Below are 17,129 nucleotides of genomic sequence, written 5' to 3' on the forward strand. Positions count from 1 at the left end.
TTCCAGAGCAACAGACCCTGTTCCTGGTGCAAGCCAAGGAAAGACATGCCGTTATTTTGTCTTTAGCCTGCCATTGGGATTAGGGGAGGCTTCTTCATGGCTGCCTTTGGCAGTGCAGAGGCCAGCCAGAGATGACCAAAAACAAACATCAAGAAGTAAGCCCTTTAAGTTATTCCTCGGGGAAAGCATGTGCACAGGAATTAGGCCATCTAAGGCTTCCATGAGCAGGATCAGCAGTGGCCTGGACATGATTCTCAGAGCAGCATAAATCCTGCAGGGTGAACAGGAGCTGTAGTACCATTGTCTGATCAAACAGCAGAACAAAAATTATTACCCACCCTAGAATTGTGATTAGTGTCTGTGGCTGCTGAGCGTGGACAGACCGAGGGCTAAGACCAAGCAGGCATGACATTTGCTGGATTCAGCCTTCAATAATGGATTTTCCTAATACAAAACCAGACAGCAGCACTTCTACTAACTTATACATTTCAGATAAGTCTACGGACAGCCACAAAGGATTCCAGTCATCCGCCCCCACCAGCCTGCAAGGTGTTTGCATCAGTGAAAAATAGCTCACTTGTTTTCAGCTTGGAAAAAACTTTTTTTTTTTCTCCAGTCCAGATTCCCTTGAGCATGTGGTTATCTGCTTCTGGCCCCCTCCTTTCCTTTTGCTTATTTGGTTCTTGGAACCAGTTCATTCATACCATTTAAAAAGTTAATGTTCATTTTTTTTACATTTAATTACAAGTGAAGGAACTAGATTTTTTTTTTTGGGAGGGGGTAAATTTCATCTTTGTTTCATTAACAATTGTTTATTATTCCAAATGTGCAGTGCACTCGGGTTTCTTACATTTCCGATTTGCCTTTTAGGACTCTGGATTTTAGCCAGACAAGTGATTTTAGACTCAGATTTCCAGTACTGCTACCCTATTGGGCTCAGACTACAAGGAAAGAGCTGGGAATAAAGACCAAAAGACTAAGCCAAACACAGCTACCACTCCTAGTCTCAAAATCGGTGCTGGAGAGCAGCAGTTTACTGTCTCTCCACCAATTCATGACTTAGTGAACATGGAAATGCACTTGCACCCTCACCGTATCAATGGCCTGCCTGTGCCAGTCCCAGCCACCAAGTGTCTGATCACTCTTACATCGCAATGAACGTTAACAGAATGGCAGCTCCAGAAACCACAGCCTTGTTCTTAGACGCTGATTCCCTCCAACTCCCTGCCCCACGATCCTGCTCTTAACCCTAGAGATCAGTGGTGAAGTATTTTCCAGGCTCGCATGTTTGTCACTAGGCAGCTGCTAAACAGACCAGGCCCCCATGGTACGAGTAGCACGCAGAAGCCAGCTAGGTGGTTGTGCGTTAGAGTGGCTAATTGAATGAGTGAGGGATAAACTTATCTCCTCACATCCAGAAACTGACTCAACCACCAACCGAAGCATGAAAGGACTTAGTTTGCAAACCCAGCCTATGCTACTGAGCGTGCCTCGGATGACAGTCTCACTTGGTCTGGATTGTTTCTCAGCACCACTCCCAGAGCTGAGAGAGGAGCTGAGCTCCTTCATCCAAATCAAGTGGCTCTTCAATCTCTTCTCTCGGAGACTGAGGGGCAAATTCACAGAGGGTCTGAGTCCCTCTAACTTCCGCTTGGCTCCTCTCAGGAGTTAGCCCTGAAGGCACCATTTTGTGCAAAGCAGAGCAGGCCCATGTGGGTGGCTACAAAGAGATCCTGCTCTGCCAGCACCCCTCACCTGGTGCATCTCTCAAGAGCCTATCTTGGGGATCTAACTCACCTCCCTGCTGCTACCAAAAAGCACCTTCATTTCCCTCCCAGCTAACAAAAACCTCCTGACCCCTCAGCAGTGACAAAGGCACAGTTCTCCTCCTTTCCCCATTCCAGGTGCCAAACTCTCCCTCCACACACTCTATACAGGTTGTGGGAAGCCGTTCCAAGCCAACACTGATCTCACCTTGCATGACGCTCCTCAAGGCCAAGCCCCAGTGGCTTTGGGATGGAGCCCAGCTCGAGCCCACAATGCATCTCTAATCACCTTGCTCTTTTGCTACACAAACAGTTCAACAATAGCATTCAAAAACCAGCCAAGAACATCCACCTATCAGTGTGTCCGCAAACAGAATTATAGTCCTGGTTAAACAGGCATCAGAGTCTGCCTTTCCTTTGAGTGATGTCATTCCTTATTGGGTAAGTAAATAACAGAGGGAAAGGCTTTCCCAAGCTTTCCAAAGGGACTGTGACTTTCAGAGGAACAATATGTTTAAAGGGCACATGAGAGGCATATCATTTTACACCCATATTCTCTGTAACACCCCTGACAACCTTGGTTAAAAGTCTGACTGTTTTTCCTGTTGAAGAACTAGTTTTCCTCCTTGATTCCCACATTTCTAACAGAGATGGCAGACAACATGGCTCAGTCTTTACTTCCTTGTTAGTGCGCCAGCAACATTAAGCCAACATGAACGTGTCCAAGCTATGGGATAGGTTAACCGGTTAACCACTGGTGCAGAGACAGCAGGGGGAGCGTAGGAGAACAAGCCAATGCTACTGAGTAGGTTGCTAAAGAACAATTCAAGAAGACATGCAATCAAATTGAAAAAGGTCACATTTTCATGTGAAGATGATGCAGCTCCTGTAGTCACAGGCACTTCTCTAGGACAATTACAACCGGCAGACATTATAACACAATGCATTTCTGTTTCTATTTGGTCAGTTTGCTTTGGGCATTGATCACCACTCTGGGTCAGTTTTGCTGCTTTGGACTGGCAGTTACACCGTTATGCACTGGTACTGACAACATACCCGCCCCCCCGCACTGCTCTGCAAGGAGCTCATGTGCATAGTTTTCCCAACCCCTAAAAGAGGGCATTTTAGCCAATAGCTGTGAGAGATGGGAATCAATGAGTTTGGGGTTGTACTGTCTCTTCATCCCTGGACTCTGCACAAGGCTGGGGAGCATCAGGAGATGGCTGGAAAGGTCAAGCAGAGGCTACTTAGTGGGACGAGGCTCAAATCCCCTCAGTTACTGAGGCCAAGAGAAGGACAGTGGAGGAGATCCCCAACAGAAACCAAGAATCAGCAGGGATTCCCTGCCCCTGAGACTGGCTCGCAGGGAGAAGGTAGGAGGGGTTTTTGCTTGCTTGTTTTAAATAAAGCAATTGGAACTTACCACCATGCGGCTGCCCACCAAGGCCACTGAAAGGGAAGAAGCTTGGCAGACAGCACATGGAGAGGGGAGTGGGAGAGCAGGCAGGGACATGTTGACTGTTTGGCTTTTTGCTTAGCTCATGCTCCCCAGCTCAAAGACCCGTTTAAACAACAGGAGAGCAGAAAAGCCTGTGCAGAGCATTACAGAAGACAGGAGTCTGTGTATGCTTGGCGCTCTGAGAAGGCACCTTTGGAAAACAGGATTTTGTAGAGTAGTTTTGAAAGCTTCCTGATGACAGTGTGCCTTTCCATTTTTTGGTGGATGTTGCCAACAGCTTTTCTGATTCAATTCCCCAACAGATTATCGGCACTTTAAATTTAAACTTAGGACAGCATCCCCGTTCCCAACAAAAAACCCAAACCCCTGGACAGCTAAAATGCCTCACGTACCATCATCACTGGTATGATGCTCAGCTGCTATATCCTGAACTGAATCTTCTGCTGAGGCTGTTTCTCCATGAGGACTTTCACTGCAGTGGGAGGAAACACATTCAATGCATTACACTAGAGGAAAGTCATTTTACTACACCTCTACCCCCATATAACGCGACCTGATATAACACGAATTCGGATGTAACGCAGTAAAGCAGTGCTCCGGGGGGGCAGGGCTGTGCACTCCGGTGGATCGAAGCAAGTTCGATATAACGCGGTTTCACCTATAACACGGTAAGATTTTTTGGCTCCCAAGGACAGCATTATATCGAAGTAGAGATGTATGTACAAAAACAGTCACACTTAGAGTATTTAAGCTCTAAAATAGGCTTTCAAGGGAGGTTGTAGAATCCCCATCATTGGAGATTTTTAAGAACAGGTTGAACCTGTTCTTAAAAACCATCTTTCAAGGATAACCTAGGTGTATTTGGTCCTGCCTCAGTGCAGGGAGCTGGACTTGATGACTTTGTAAGGTCCCTTCCAGACTTACATTTCTGTGTCTATGAATACTAGGAGCTTTACACAGTGGTACCAAACCTGGATTCCATTGTGCCAGGCACTCTTTAGAAGTGGACGCATTTACATGCATTGAAAACTATATTGTTGAAAATCAAGCTGAGTCTCTACTTCCATGAGCACCTGGAGTAGCTTTTTCAGTTTATGTATATCAGGGAAACCTGAGTTTAGATCTCATAACTGGGCCCTCAGAAGATTTTAGATGTTACAGATGGAAAAGGCATAATAAAAGTCTAGTTCATCTTCTCTGCCAGTCGAGGATTATTCTCTACATGATATTATCCATTGCTCTCATTAGTTAGTTACCCAAGTTACGGAATGTCATTTGCCCTAGAGGAGATTATTCCACAATTTAATAGGATGCTTCAGATTTTTTTCTTCTGATCAGTTTAAAATGATCTTGTCTTAATTCACCAAATGACTGACTCCCATATCAGATTAACTGGCATAAGTCTATTTACAGATGCCTAAGCACCACTGTATTATATGAAATGAGACAGAGCTTGTCGAAGATCACACATGTAAGAAGTGGAAAACAAAGGGGAGAGGAGAGAGAAAGGGGAGAGAATTCAGGCCCTCTCCCAAATCACCCTGCAGAGCTGAACTGCCAGTTAGCAATGACTGGTTTCAGAGTAGCAGCTGTGTTAGTCTGTATCCGCAGAAAGAACAGGAGTACTTGTGGCACCTTAGAGACTAACAAATTTATTAGAGCATAAGCGTTCGTGGGCTACAGCCCACTTCTTCGGATGCGTCCTTAAAGGGAGAGTATAAAGCGTATCTGATGCATCCGAAGAAGTGGGCTGTAGCCCACGAACGCTTATGCTCTAATAAATTTGTTAGTCTCTAAGGTGCCACAAGTACTCCTGTTCTTTTAGCAATGACTGTTAGTCTTTCTTTGCTCAGTTAGTATACTGCTAAGAATTCCGCATGAGGAGCACTCTCCCCTCCCCTATACAGGAATATATTGTTAAAGGGAAAACCTGTTTGCTCTAGGTTTACGGCCTCCATGCACCAGACTGAGCAGACCTTAAATCATTTCAAAAGCAGTTTTTACATCTCTTCAGAGGATCGTAACTGGATCAGTCTTTTTGGCCCTGAAAAGGTTCGAGTAAGAGTTCACTGACGCCTCATACTCTCCCTTTAAGAATCTGTTAGCGAGAGCTATCTCCCCCTATTTAAAAAAGAAAAAGAGGAGCCTAAACAATCCCAGTATCTCATTACACTTAATACACATAACAATCACTCTGCTTCCTAGCCCTCTTCAAAGACCATACCTCAGGAGGCACTAGTTAACTTTCCCATCCTTTACTAGGCAGGATAAACACACTGCAAAGTTTAATGAAAGAATCTAAAGCCCACAGAAAGCCCCAGGAGGGCTCTAGTATTACAAGCTAAAGTTTCACCCAGATTGTGAAGTAATGTAGCATACAAACAGCTCTAATGATCTAAACACTGTGAAAAGAGAAGCAGGATCACATTCCTTCCCTCCGCCCCATAGAACACTTGCAACCAAAAAAAACCCTGCCCCTGCTGTAAAGAGATCCTCTCTCTCTAAGGATCACACGGGCGCTTGGATGCTGTAAGGAGGAGTGCTAGGCTGCCGGAGTTCTACACGAATACTGAGGGAGTGTTGGCAATATATATTGCCAGAGGAATGCAAGTCAAGTTGAGCATCTTTATAAACTGTTCTCCTCATCAATTCTAATGTTCACATAAGATTCCTTGACTCTGACCACCCCACCATTACCACTGTATAGTCTCATGTGGGGTCAATCTGTTCAGACAGACATGGGATAGGTTTTTTAAAGGTGCCCATATCAAGAGCCTAAATCTCAACTGCAAACTGTACATTGTGTCCCGCCCTCTCTGCTCCCAGCACAAGTCATTTCAATCCTCCCCAGCAGCTGCTGACTGAAAGTGACGGCCGCACAGCGAGAGCACGGAAAGGAATGTGCACAGCGCACATCAAGGATGGCTCCTAGCCACAGGGGGCCTCTGCACTGGAGCATCATCATTTGTACATTACTAGGGGAGGACAAGAGAAGGCAGCTGAGGTTGAGGCTGGGGAAGAGGCAGTGTTCAGGTGCAAACGCACTCATCTCCCTTTGTCTGATGAACCAGTTCAGCCAGGAGGGGAGCCACTTTGCCCCGTGCAAGCTCTGCAGCAGAAAGCCCTGTGGGCAATGACTAACAGCCACTTAATACCACGGCTACCACGAGGCGTGAATGGTAACCAGATGCTTCTCCCTGATTAATTTCTTCAAACATTTTAAATCACACTGAACTCCACCCCTCCCTGGCTTCCCTTGTAAGTAGGAAACGGGGGGAAGGCGAACGGGGGGGAGGATGAAGATAGAAGAAAAATAGAGACAAGCAAAGTAAATTGAGATAAGTGATGGGAACCTGAAGAACATTTTAATATTTTTTTTTTAAAAGGTAGATGAGACACTACCTTCCCACCCCCAAAATATAGTGACGATCAGTATAGGAGGACATGATTTTGCATGGTCACTTTCTCAGCTGTGGATCCAATGGCATGTCTGAAGCCAGGCACCCTCATGTTTTCCAAAGCAAGTTCTAAGTGAAAAGAGCACTTGGGAGCCAGACACTAGAGTAACATAAGTTACAAAATCCCAGAGATCCCCTTCACCATGTACTGTATTTGCCTAAGTATTAGTCAATTGGGGTAGGGATTGTCCCCTACACGTCCCTGTCAAGTTCCATGTACACTTTAACACAATAAACAGCATATACCATACATTAAGTGTAATAATAATCACGTGCTAAACATTTAACTTTTTAATTCCTTATGACAGCTCCCATCCACCTAGGGGAAACCTCACACGATGAAAATACAGGTCTCTGAGAGGATTTAAAAGTCAGCCCATACAGCTCGGCCAGCCAGTAAAATCAATGGAAGCCCTGAAGAGTAAATCAATCAAAGTGCCATTGCAATAGCCCTTTGTTAAAAACTTCTAACAGTTTGTAAAAAAAAAAAAAAAAAAAAAAGTCTCCCCTCACATCTCCTATCTAGTGGTCGGACGGTTGATGAGTTATCCTATCCTGTAATACGGTAGGAAAAAAAGTCAACAAGCTCTGCCAAAAGAGTGACTTCCTTCTTTTTTTAATATCAACACAAGAAAGTCATTTGCCTTCCTGGGGCAAGGGCAGTGAGACAGTTAAACATTCTTCCTTTCAGCGGGAGATGGGCGAGATCAATTCAACCACTAGGAAAGCAAACACCTCCCTTCCCCCTCCCTCCACAACCTTCCACCCCAGATGACAGGAGCCGCTCTGGCTCAATTGTTTCCAGATGCTGCCTTCTGACAGAATGCGTGGCCAGGCCTCCGGGGGTTTTGGTTGGATGGAAATGGTGATTTTGTATTTCACCCCTGATCAGTACTGTCCTTTACAGCTTTCTAGATTCAGCTGCAATCAACCCTGTACCTCAAGGAATGTCACCTGGAACAGGCAGAAAAATGAGAAAAGTAACGACAACGTAAGGGACGAACACAGTCAACATACTATCTGTTTGGCTTCCTTCAGGAGATTATGGTCATCACAGCTACAGGACTAACTGGTCATTTATTCTCCTTCAATAGAATGAAGCACAGGTTTGACATTTGGGTCACTGGCTATTTCCTATTTCATGTAAGTCGCTGGCTCCCTGGAAGGACAAGAGCCATCTTGTTCCTTCCGCAACCCGTTTTTAACTCCTTTAAATTCTGGGACTGGTGCTGGAGGCTGGAATTTGACACAATGCAGTGTGCATGACTACAACACACAATTAGTTAATGAGCATATTAAGTGCTGGCCCCCTTCCTCTGCTCCCTAATGGCTCCTACTGTACCAGTAATCCTCAGTGTTTCCACTCCTGCTGTACACTGAGCCTTCCAGTTCTCTCGGTCCTGGGAAGATGTTCTCATGTTGGATGATGATGGTTTTGATCAGCTCATTGACATGAGCCTGGCAGGAGACCTGATCGTGTCCTTCAGGCACAGACATCAGCGTGGGCCCGAAGCAGATGGCCAAGTTGTAGGGATCCATCATGTTCTCTTCACTGAACTGAGATAAACTGCAAAAGACCGGGAGAAGAGGATTAATACGAGCCAACAATACCGACACCTCCTGCTAGGGAGCCAACATCTAAAATCGAGAGGTCTAGCTTTGGGTGCTCTGCTCTTTAAGCCCCTTCTGCTGGGAACGGAATGTTTTGGGTCAATAAAGGAAAAATAAGAGTGACTGGAATTTACTGGGGAAGGAGAAACTCCTCGACGCATCTCCCAGGATCTGACAGCCTGATCTGACACGGCTTGCATGAAAACAGATTCCTAGTGGAGATCTGTACCGAAAAACAAGAAAACTTTGCTGCTTGCTGACATGCTGATTTCTTTACTCAATCACTAAGGCATTTTTCCATTTCCCTAACATCCTCCTCAATCAGCACATGCAGCATTGGTAAAGAAAGAAAATGTCAGACTGTTCCTCTTTTCAATAGCTTTATTCTTCATGCAGATTGAATTTCATTGCCAGGGATTTATTTACATGCGGTCGACTCTCTGCACCCTGCTCCGATAGCAGCTGCTGCAGTAACACCTTACATCCAGTCAAGAGGCCAAGGCAGGCCTGACTGAGTCACTGGTGCTCCACACATCACAACCTGCAGCACCGAACACAGCAAGGGAGCTGGCAACCAAGGAGCCCTTCTGCTTCTTTCCATTTGCACCCTCCTTGAAACAGTTCTTTCCCAGCACAAAGGCTCCCAATAGCACAAGAATAAGCCAACGCTCACTATGGAAGCAGCCACTGGGACTTTTAGTATTAGCTACAGGGACGTATTGAAACCCTTTGAAGTTGAAAAGCAAGGCCTGCTGGAGCTAAAAACCTCCAAGGGTTTGTAGAGGTTTGGGGACTGTGTTGCTTTGAAAGGCTTTGGGGAGCTGACTTCACAAGCAGAAGCATATCCTGCTTTATGACGGCTGTTTGTAATCTCACTGCGGCCCTGCATCCAGTTCCAGAGCAAAACCTGAGCTCCTCTGCCTGACTCTGTGCTTGGTAGCGAGAGTTAGGTAGTGTATTTTCCAAACCAAACCTCTTCCCAAAGACCAAGATGTTTCTTGTTAGCAGCTTTTCCTGGAGCCCATCTGTCGGATTTACCAAGTGCAGCCAGAACATTGAGTCTCTGCACAGCAACACTTCTTTAATCTGAATAAATTTTAACCCCAAACCTGTAATTTAAGCCTTTCAAGGCACCAGTTAATGGTTAAGCACCAAACAGAGAGCTAAGTTCTAGAACAACCCCCTTGAAAGACCCTGTTTTCCAGTTCACTTCTTAAAATAATTAAAAGCTATTAAGGCTGGAAGGAAACATCCACTTCAATGACTCCAGAAATGACATCTGCGGAATGAGAATCCCAAGGCATCGAAGAATTTCACAGCACTATTGTGGAAAGTTTCTCTTCTTGCACTGCAGAGTATCTCTTTCCTATGCAAGAGCTTGGGAGGAGGAAAAGACAGTGGTAATCTTGTGAATGTTTTTTGGTTTTCCACAGTGCAATAACAATTTCTGCAATATACCTCTACCTCAATATAACGCTGTCCTCAGGAGCCAAAAAAAAAAATCTTACTGCGTTATAGGTGGAACTGCATTATATCGAACTTGCTTTGATCCGCCGGAGTGCGCAGCCCTGCCCCCGGAGCACTGCTTTACTGCTTTATATCAGAATTCGTGTTATATTAGGTTGCGTTATATCTGGGCAGAGATGTATATATCGGATCGGATTCAACAAATGCCCTGAACCATTTTAATAAGGGTTTTTAAACTCGCTACCAAGTTCTACATAGGAGACTGGGCATCTCTCAGGAGCAGCTGATGTATTAGCGCCTCAAACACAGGTAACAGGACTCAAGTCTCTGAATTATTTAATGTTGATTGCCACATGAGCAGTAAAACCAAAATATTATCAATCTTATTTTAATAACCTGCTTACATCGAGAAGAAGCCTGAAGTGCTTTACAAGTTTACATATGCAGGAATCACTTCACCCCCCCATAGAAATGCAGCCACCTCTGAGGTTGAACACATCAGCACAACAGCTCTGAGAAATCTTATTGCCCAAGCTGTTTATAAGAGTGCACAGCATTTAGGACAGAAAGAAAAATACCATCTCAATGAAAATACATAGTTAGCTATGATATTTAGATAGGCTGCAAGGTGGGCAAACATTCCACTAAGCTTATCTCAAGTGAAATGGGCTCCGTAATTATCACAAGTGGAGATAGTCTTTACCATCAATCTGGGGCAGCAGTTCAATACTTAGCAGGAAGAGTGTATCTACTGAAACAGCAGTTCCAGCTCCTGCTGCATACTGGGGGTTACTCTAGAATGTCTCCCATCCAAGCATGACCAGGCCTGGTCCTATTTAGTTTGTAGTACTGAGGATTTCACAACTTTAGGGAGTTTGGATTTACATCACTTTCAGTTCTGCTATGAAGTCAGCCTTGGGGTTTATTTAGATTCCTTTGCTTTTCAAGTTAGTTTTGGAAGTGCGGCTAATCCAATTAGGAGCCAAGACAATTCAACAAGCTACAGCGATTTTTATTTCAGCTTCAGAAGTCAGTGGGAGTTGCATATGCATGTCTAAACAGAGTGTGATCCCCTGAGTTTTAGGGCTATGCTTTATTTCATGAATAATGTCTGTTGCACTGTTGTGTAAGACTGGTTGTTCAATGGCCATAGCATAACTTATTAGTTAAAATCAGTAAGATTTCTCAAAGCAGTTGTAGAAATAAATTTCCCAAGCTCTATACAAACTAAACACACACTATTTCTCTAATGGGAACATGAATCCATTCTGGAAGCCGAATTTTCCTCCATTTTATTGGAGGCACAGTGAGGGCAGAAAGGGCTGCTTTGTCTAGCTAGTTTTAATGACCTGTGGGAGACAGATGAGAGAAAGGGCAAGAGGTTCCATAGCCCTCTGTAAGTTATTTATAGCTGAAACCTCAAATTGCAGTACAAGACGTTAAACCCATCATGAGGAAAAGGATGAGACATCCATCCTCCAGGTTGCCAAAATGATGCGATTAAGATGACTGAGCTCTACAGAGCTACACCTCAGAATTCAGCTCTGAAGTATGGAAGGTTGAATCTTCTTGTACGGTCACTCCCCTGATGCAATTGGTCAACCAGACAGGAATTCACAGAACAATGCCAACATATAATCAGTCGGACAGTGCCTGGTTTTCTATGGCTTGGTTTTAGTATAACGTTTCAGGGAACTTTGGCGATGTCTAGAGGGAGGCTGCAAAATTTAGCTCCAGATCCAAAGACTTCTGGGGATGTTCTGATCCAGAATTTTGGTTCAGTCTGTTATAAAGGTGCCAGATGGGAAGGTCAGATTCAGTCTCTGCCAAAGTTTAGGATTGTACAGATCTAGTGTTTTGATTCAAGCCCAAATACGGTGTATATACCATAGATAATTTCAACATCCCCTCCCAAATGCAGTCTCACTTTTTTTACCTGCCCCAATGTGAACATGCTGAAGGACAATACCACTGGAACACCCATTTGATGTTCTCAGCTTCCATACAGAATATATGCAGGGATGCAACATTTCCTCCTCTTAGCATCCTCAAGAGCCCCACAGCATGCAAGGAGAATAAGGCTGGGTCCCCTCTGCCAGCAGAGCTCCATGTACCCACCAGCTGGGGAGTAAGAATCTTATGCATTTTGAGCCCATCTACCCCAACAAGGATGGAGTACGCAGCATTCCCAGTTCTTGCTAGCCTGGGACCCAGCCCCTGATCCTTCATGCTGCACTTACATTAGCTGACCAGGCTAGCTCTAGTATTATGAATTTTCATTTCAAGAACTCTGTTGAGGTTGCTCAAGTTTTTTCTAGTTACCGTTTTGCAATGCTGAGAGGGCCCAGCAAAATAGATACAATAGTTAAGTAAGCAGGCTGAGAGGCAACAAACTGCTACTGGCAAAGAGAATGGCACTTGTACCCTGAACTGCTGCTCTGGATCAGAAACGGCAGTGTCAAATCTGCAGTCCTCTCATTCAACACATTTATACCAACCCCAACATCTATTGCAGAGCTCTGGTGCTTTCAGGGATACTCACTGACTGAGGAATGCAAAGAGGTATCTCATTACAATCAGAGTGGTTTTAGGCAAGCTCAGAAGGACCTTCCGGATGTGTAGTGCTCTTTCTTGTAAGTTATCCATTGCTGAAAGGAGGAAAGAGCACCATACAGAGTTATTATATCACCATGGCCATACCTGAAGTCACTGAATCTGCACGTCTGTGGCACACTAGGAGGTTCCCTACACTAGGGTGTAAAATATTAAAGATAGGAGCCAAGATACAGTAGCACAGAATCTTGGGGAAGAAAGGGGCTATCTGCTTCCTGTAAGGTGTATGATGTGTTCTCCAGAAATGCCTTATTGGATGATGCAATGTATGCATAACCTGTTCTGCAAAGCCCTTTATTGCAAAGGTACATGGTATGTGTAATCTATCTGTAGGTTCCCTTACAGTGTGGGTGCACTGAGTGATGTCTGTTTCACTAGATCCAACACAATAGCTCATTCCAATCAGTTACAAAAGGTGGGTGTTGAACAAAAAAGTGTTTGGTCTGACTCAGAAAATAGATTACCATAGCTAAAGGGTGAGCTAAAAGCTCTGTGTGCAGCAGACGACCGAGAAAAAAAAGTGGGCAGCATAAATCCTCAGCCCTGGAAGGATGAAGTTATTTGGGAGCAGATTTCTTTTCATCTAATATGAATTAAGCTTTGTAAAGTCATTACTGTGAGAAGAAAACCATGAGTTGTTTCGGAAGCAGTTATCTTTGCCCCACTTCAAAGGCTGCCGCTGATGGCTATTCCACTGCCTGGACAATAGATTCATTCTTTGCTGCTGAATGATTCGGCAATAATGGGACCATTTAAACTTGGTTTCCAACAAAAAAGAAAAAGCTTTGAAATAATCCAAGCTGTTTATACCTGGACTGTGATCACTCTCACATTATACATTCAGTAGTGAGAGTCCATAAGGAATCTTCCTTGTGGTTAATGGAAGGGTTATTCAGACTGGTTAGAACACACAGCTGCTTCCCTGCTGGAAATACATGGCATGCACCAGAACAGATGTGCTGCATGTACATGGATAGACTGGGCAGGAAAACTCTGCTAGAACAGTGGGCTTCCAAGATGGCAGCTGCAAGCACATTCTGAGTTTAGGCCTTTAAAGGAGCATTTTGTGCAAATTATTATTTTAAAAAACTACTTCTGAAGCTTTGGCTCTGAAGATGCTGTGGCCACTATCTCAGAAACATGCTGCTGTGGTGCAGATCCCGAAGGATCCACTTCATTCTCTTCTCAGATTCACTTTCCTAAACAGGCTCTGCCATGAGATTAAAGAGAGTGCTGCAAAGAGAGTTGAGCAGTCCTCTCTGGATGATGGCTGGAGCACAGAGCCTAAAAGGGATTAGGAGAAATATTTTGGGAGGCGATGAAGATGGGATGCTCAAAAAAAGCAATCTGGGCTATGATGGAAAATAAAATCAACATTTCTGGTACAATAAAAGTTTACTCTTATTACCATAAACTGATCTTTTTTGGGGGGGGAATGGGGAACAGAGGATTGGGGGGGTTGATAAAGGGTCATCTGCATTTTTTTTCAGGTCTTCTATTTAAATAGAAAACGCCATTCCTTCATCTACTTACTGACACAGGCAATCAGATCATGAAAGATTTCCTTCGGAAACAGAGGGTGCTCCAGCCCTCGGAAATAGAGTTTCAGAACTCCCGCTATTGAGTCCATATCATGGTCATTTTGGTCTCCAGCCAGTGGATCCTCCCCTAGTTACAACAAAAACAAGAATAAAAAAAAAGGAGGTAGGGAGGAATAGTAAGAACTTTGGTAGACAGAGGATCTGGCTGCTCTGCTAGAAGGACATGTCTCAGCCAGAAAGAAGGATCCACGTAATCCAAAGGTTACTCCCTATTCCCCCAAAACACCGAGCAGGCAATGGGTGATTGGGAAAGCCATCCCCGAAGTACAGCAATCAAGAAAGGTCCTTGGCAGCCATCCTTTGTGGCTGGAGGTGGCTGCATGCCCCCAGTCAGGCAGATAAAGGGATTGACTTTCTCATCTGACCCCAACACATGGAGGAAGAGTCCCCCACCTATGACCACATTGGGGATGGAATTACTCCTGGAGCTGTGGTAACTTTGGGAGGCTCTGCAGTCCAGGTGTTTTTGGTTGGAGGGAACAGACAGCATTTCTTAACTGGGTTACAGGAGGTAGGAAGCACATTGCCACAAACTGCTCACATCTAATCAACTCTGTGATTCACTGTGGGGTTGCTTTGGGGCCTACACAGCAGGCCAATGCTTGTGCCAATCGCTACCTTTACAAGTCTTAGAAAGAGACATGTTGTGCTGGATTGGTAGGAAAATAAAGTTTCTGGTGCAGTTAATTTGTAACTATCTATACTGTAGTTCGCCTATTACAAAAAAGAAGACACACACTGAAGGAGCTATTCCCTACGGAAATCTCCCTATCAAATATAATTAGATTTTATGATGGGGCAAACCTCAAATCGAAGCTATATATATCCATTATGTGACGGAAATTACCAAAGCTTGCCTATTACTTTAATAACCACACAGGATAATAAATGGTCCACTATGAACCAGAGCATTATCTTTGATATTAACTGCTACCAAGGGTTCTGGATTAAGTAATAAACTGCACAGACATTATTGTTAACTTCGTCAGTTCTGTATATCATCCTCTTTAGAGGGACAAGCAAAATGAAACTAAAAAAAGTAATGTTATTTTGGTGATACTGGAATAACTGGCTGTTTTCCCTGAAATGTCTGACATCTGTCCTTTACTTTAAGAAAGGTAGTCTTTGAGTCTGGTGTTGTAAGCCCTCAACCCTACCACACATGCATTTCCTTTGTTCTCCAAGGTATTTCATTCTCAGATAAAAGACAAATGCATTGTAGTCTCAACATCATGATGGTTAGGCAGAATAAGATCACATCTCTAAAATACGTACATCTCTCTCTCTCCTCTCACTGATAGCAATTTGCTATGCACCCATATCTGGGATGTGGAGATATGTGAACATGAAAACTTACAATTAATGTGTCACTTGCAACATGAAATGTATGAGGAAGCAGGACCAGCCTTGTGATTTTCAGAGTCCCAAGCAAGAAGGGGGCCACAAACTGCTAGGACTGATCTGAAAGGTAACTTTTTCTCTGGTCCCACTGTGGCAGGGAAACTGGGTCAGATGTGACTTGCTGTGTCAGAGGGCCCCCAAACAGTTGCTTGTGCATAAGGCCAATCACATATGCAAGCTAAAAACCCAACAAAAGCCCTCCAAATAAGAGTAAAATGAACAGTGAGTTGAAAGGGACTCTCTTACTTAGTGGTGAATAGAGTAAATGTAGTCATATTGCTTTACAAGAAATGTCAGGGGCAAGAGATCCCACTCCAGGCATGGAATAGAGTCTATTCACAAGGTGGAGGAAAACAGACTAGGTAGTTAAATCCAAGAAGGAAATGTGTGCAGTCATTAAACAATCCAACATGACAGGTGCCGAAATTCTGAATGATTATTATACGGCGATGTAGCAAGACATGAAGCATAAGATATCAAGTGATTTTATATGTTCAAGGTTAGTGAGCATTGAAAAAAATTCTCTGCCTGGAGTCATTTATGAAATGTAGAACTGTTGTAAAAAAACCACACTACACAGGGCACAATCAGTTGTGTCCAAAATACTAAAGGTATTTTAGAATGGTAACACCTGTGATTATATGATACGGAATACACCCTCCTTACCTCTCTCAAATGCGTTTTTGATATCATTCACCTCAACCTGCGATCCAGACACTCTGAATATGCCTTCATGCTGCAGTCCTGTAAGACAATAAGAGAAACCCACAATGACAGTCAAAGATTTCAACTCAGTTCCTCATCTGGCAAAGTAATATTGCATAACCAATTTGAAAAGATGAGTTTTATTGGAAAGTGTCATTAAATGTCTTTCACCATATATCACAAACCAACAAAAACATTTTCCTATGATAATTGAAGTTTACAAATCGGCAAAGTAAGAAAAACGCTGCTTGAGAACTTCCTTTGTTTTAAGAATATTTACTTGAAATATTTTGGCATGTGATGTTGACAATTTGACTTTTAACAGTTTATATAATGCTTTAACTTTTTGAATCTTAAATGATGATTTAATGACAGTACATGTTGACCTCTACGTAATTTCCCACAAATGTGAAAATTCTGATACAACTTTTAAAAAATGCTTAAAGCTCAGAATTTTGTGCAACTGCAAAAATTTAAAATCACCCTTAAAAATAAACATTGATATCATCTGTTGAAATTATTTAAAAAAATAATTCTGCCCAGCCTAGGCACAATCAGGGTGGGATCCCATCCATCTAAAACATTACAACCATGTCAACAAGCAGGACAGGCCAAATTCTCACACCCTTTGGAAAATTTCCTTCTGCAAAAATCTAAGAATACAACAAGGGATAAACTCCCCTTCCACACCAGGAAAAAAGTATTTACTTCCCTCCCTCACTAGAAGGAAGTACCACAAAGTATTCTACAAACTTAAACTCATATACAACCTATATATTGAATCACTTCGCCCATATACAACCTATATATTGAAGCCACTCCTTGGGCAGAACACAGCAACTTTTTATTGTTTAACAGCAACAATAGAAAATAGTTACGACAAGAAGTGAACAACTTACTCAACTGAAATTACAGAATATAACTACCACTAATGTGACTTGATATTTGGGACTCTAGGGGAGTTTTCAGGATATTCCAGTAGAGTAGTTAAGTATTATAAAATCATTAAAACTAATGGGGGCAAGTAGTTGATGGATTCCAATGGATT

At 43.5% G+C, this 17,129-nt stretch overlaps 1 protein-coding gene across 10 annotated transcripts in view; it reads right to left on the bottom strand.

The window, feature by feature from the left end:
- The window catches only part of SRGAP2 (SLIT-ROBO Rho GTPase activating protein 2), a 202,064-nt gene that overhangs the window by 14,254 nt on the left and 170,681 nt on the right, over positions 1-17,129 (bottom strand). For all 10 annotated transcript variants that reach the window (XM_065594599.1, XM_042848989.2, XM_005306441.4 and 7 more), the window contains 5 exons: positions 16,043-16,120; positions 13,908-14,042; positions 12,304-12,409; positions 8,026-8,250; positions 3,618-3,697 (listed from right to left, as the gene is read on the bottom strand). In XM_065594599.1, coding sequence (XP_065450671.1) covers positions 3,618-3,697; positions 8,026-8,250; positions 12,304-12,409; positions 13,908-14,042; positions 16,043-16,120 — 624 coding nt within the window. The remainder of the gene's footprint in view (positions 1-3,617; positions 3,698-8,025; positions 8,251-12,303; positions 12,410-13,907; positions 14,043-16,042; positions 16,121-17,129) is intronic.

The sequence above is a fragment of the Chrysemys picta genome, chromosome 4 (genome assembly GCF_011386835.1).
Source record: "Chrysemys picta bellii isolate R12L10 chromosome 4, ASM1138683v2, whole genome shotgun sequence".
NCBI classification, from domain to species: domain Eukaryota; kingdom Metazoa; phylum Chordata; order Testudines; family Emydidae; genus Chrysemys; species Chrysemys picta.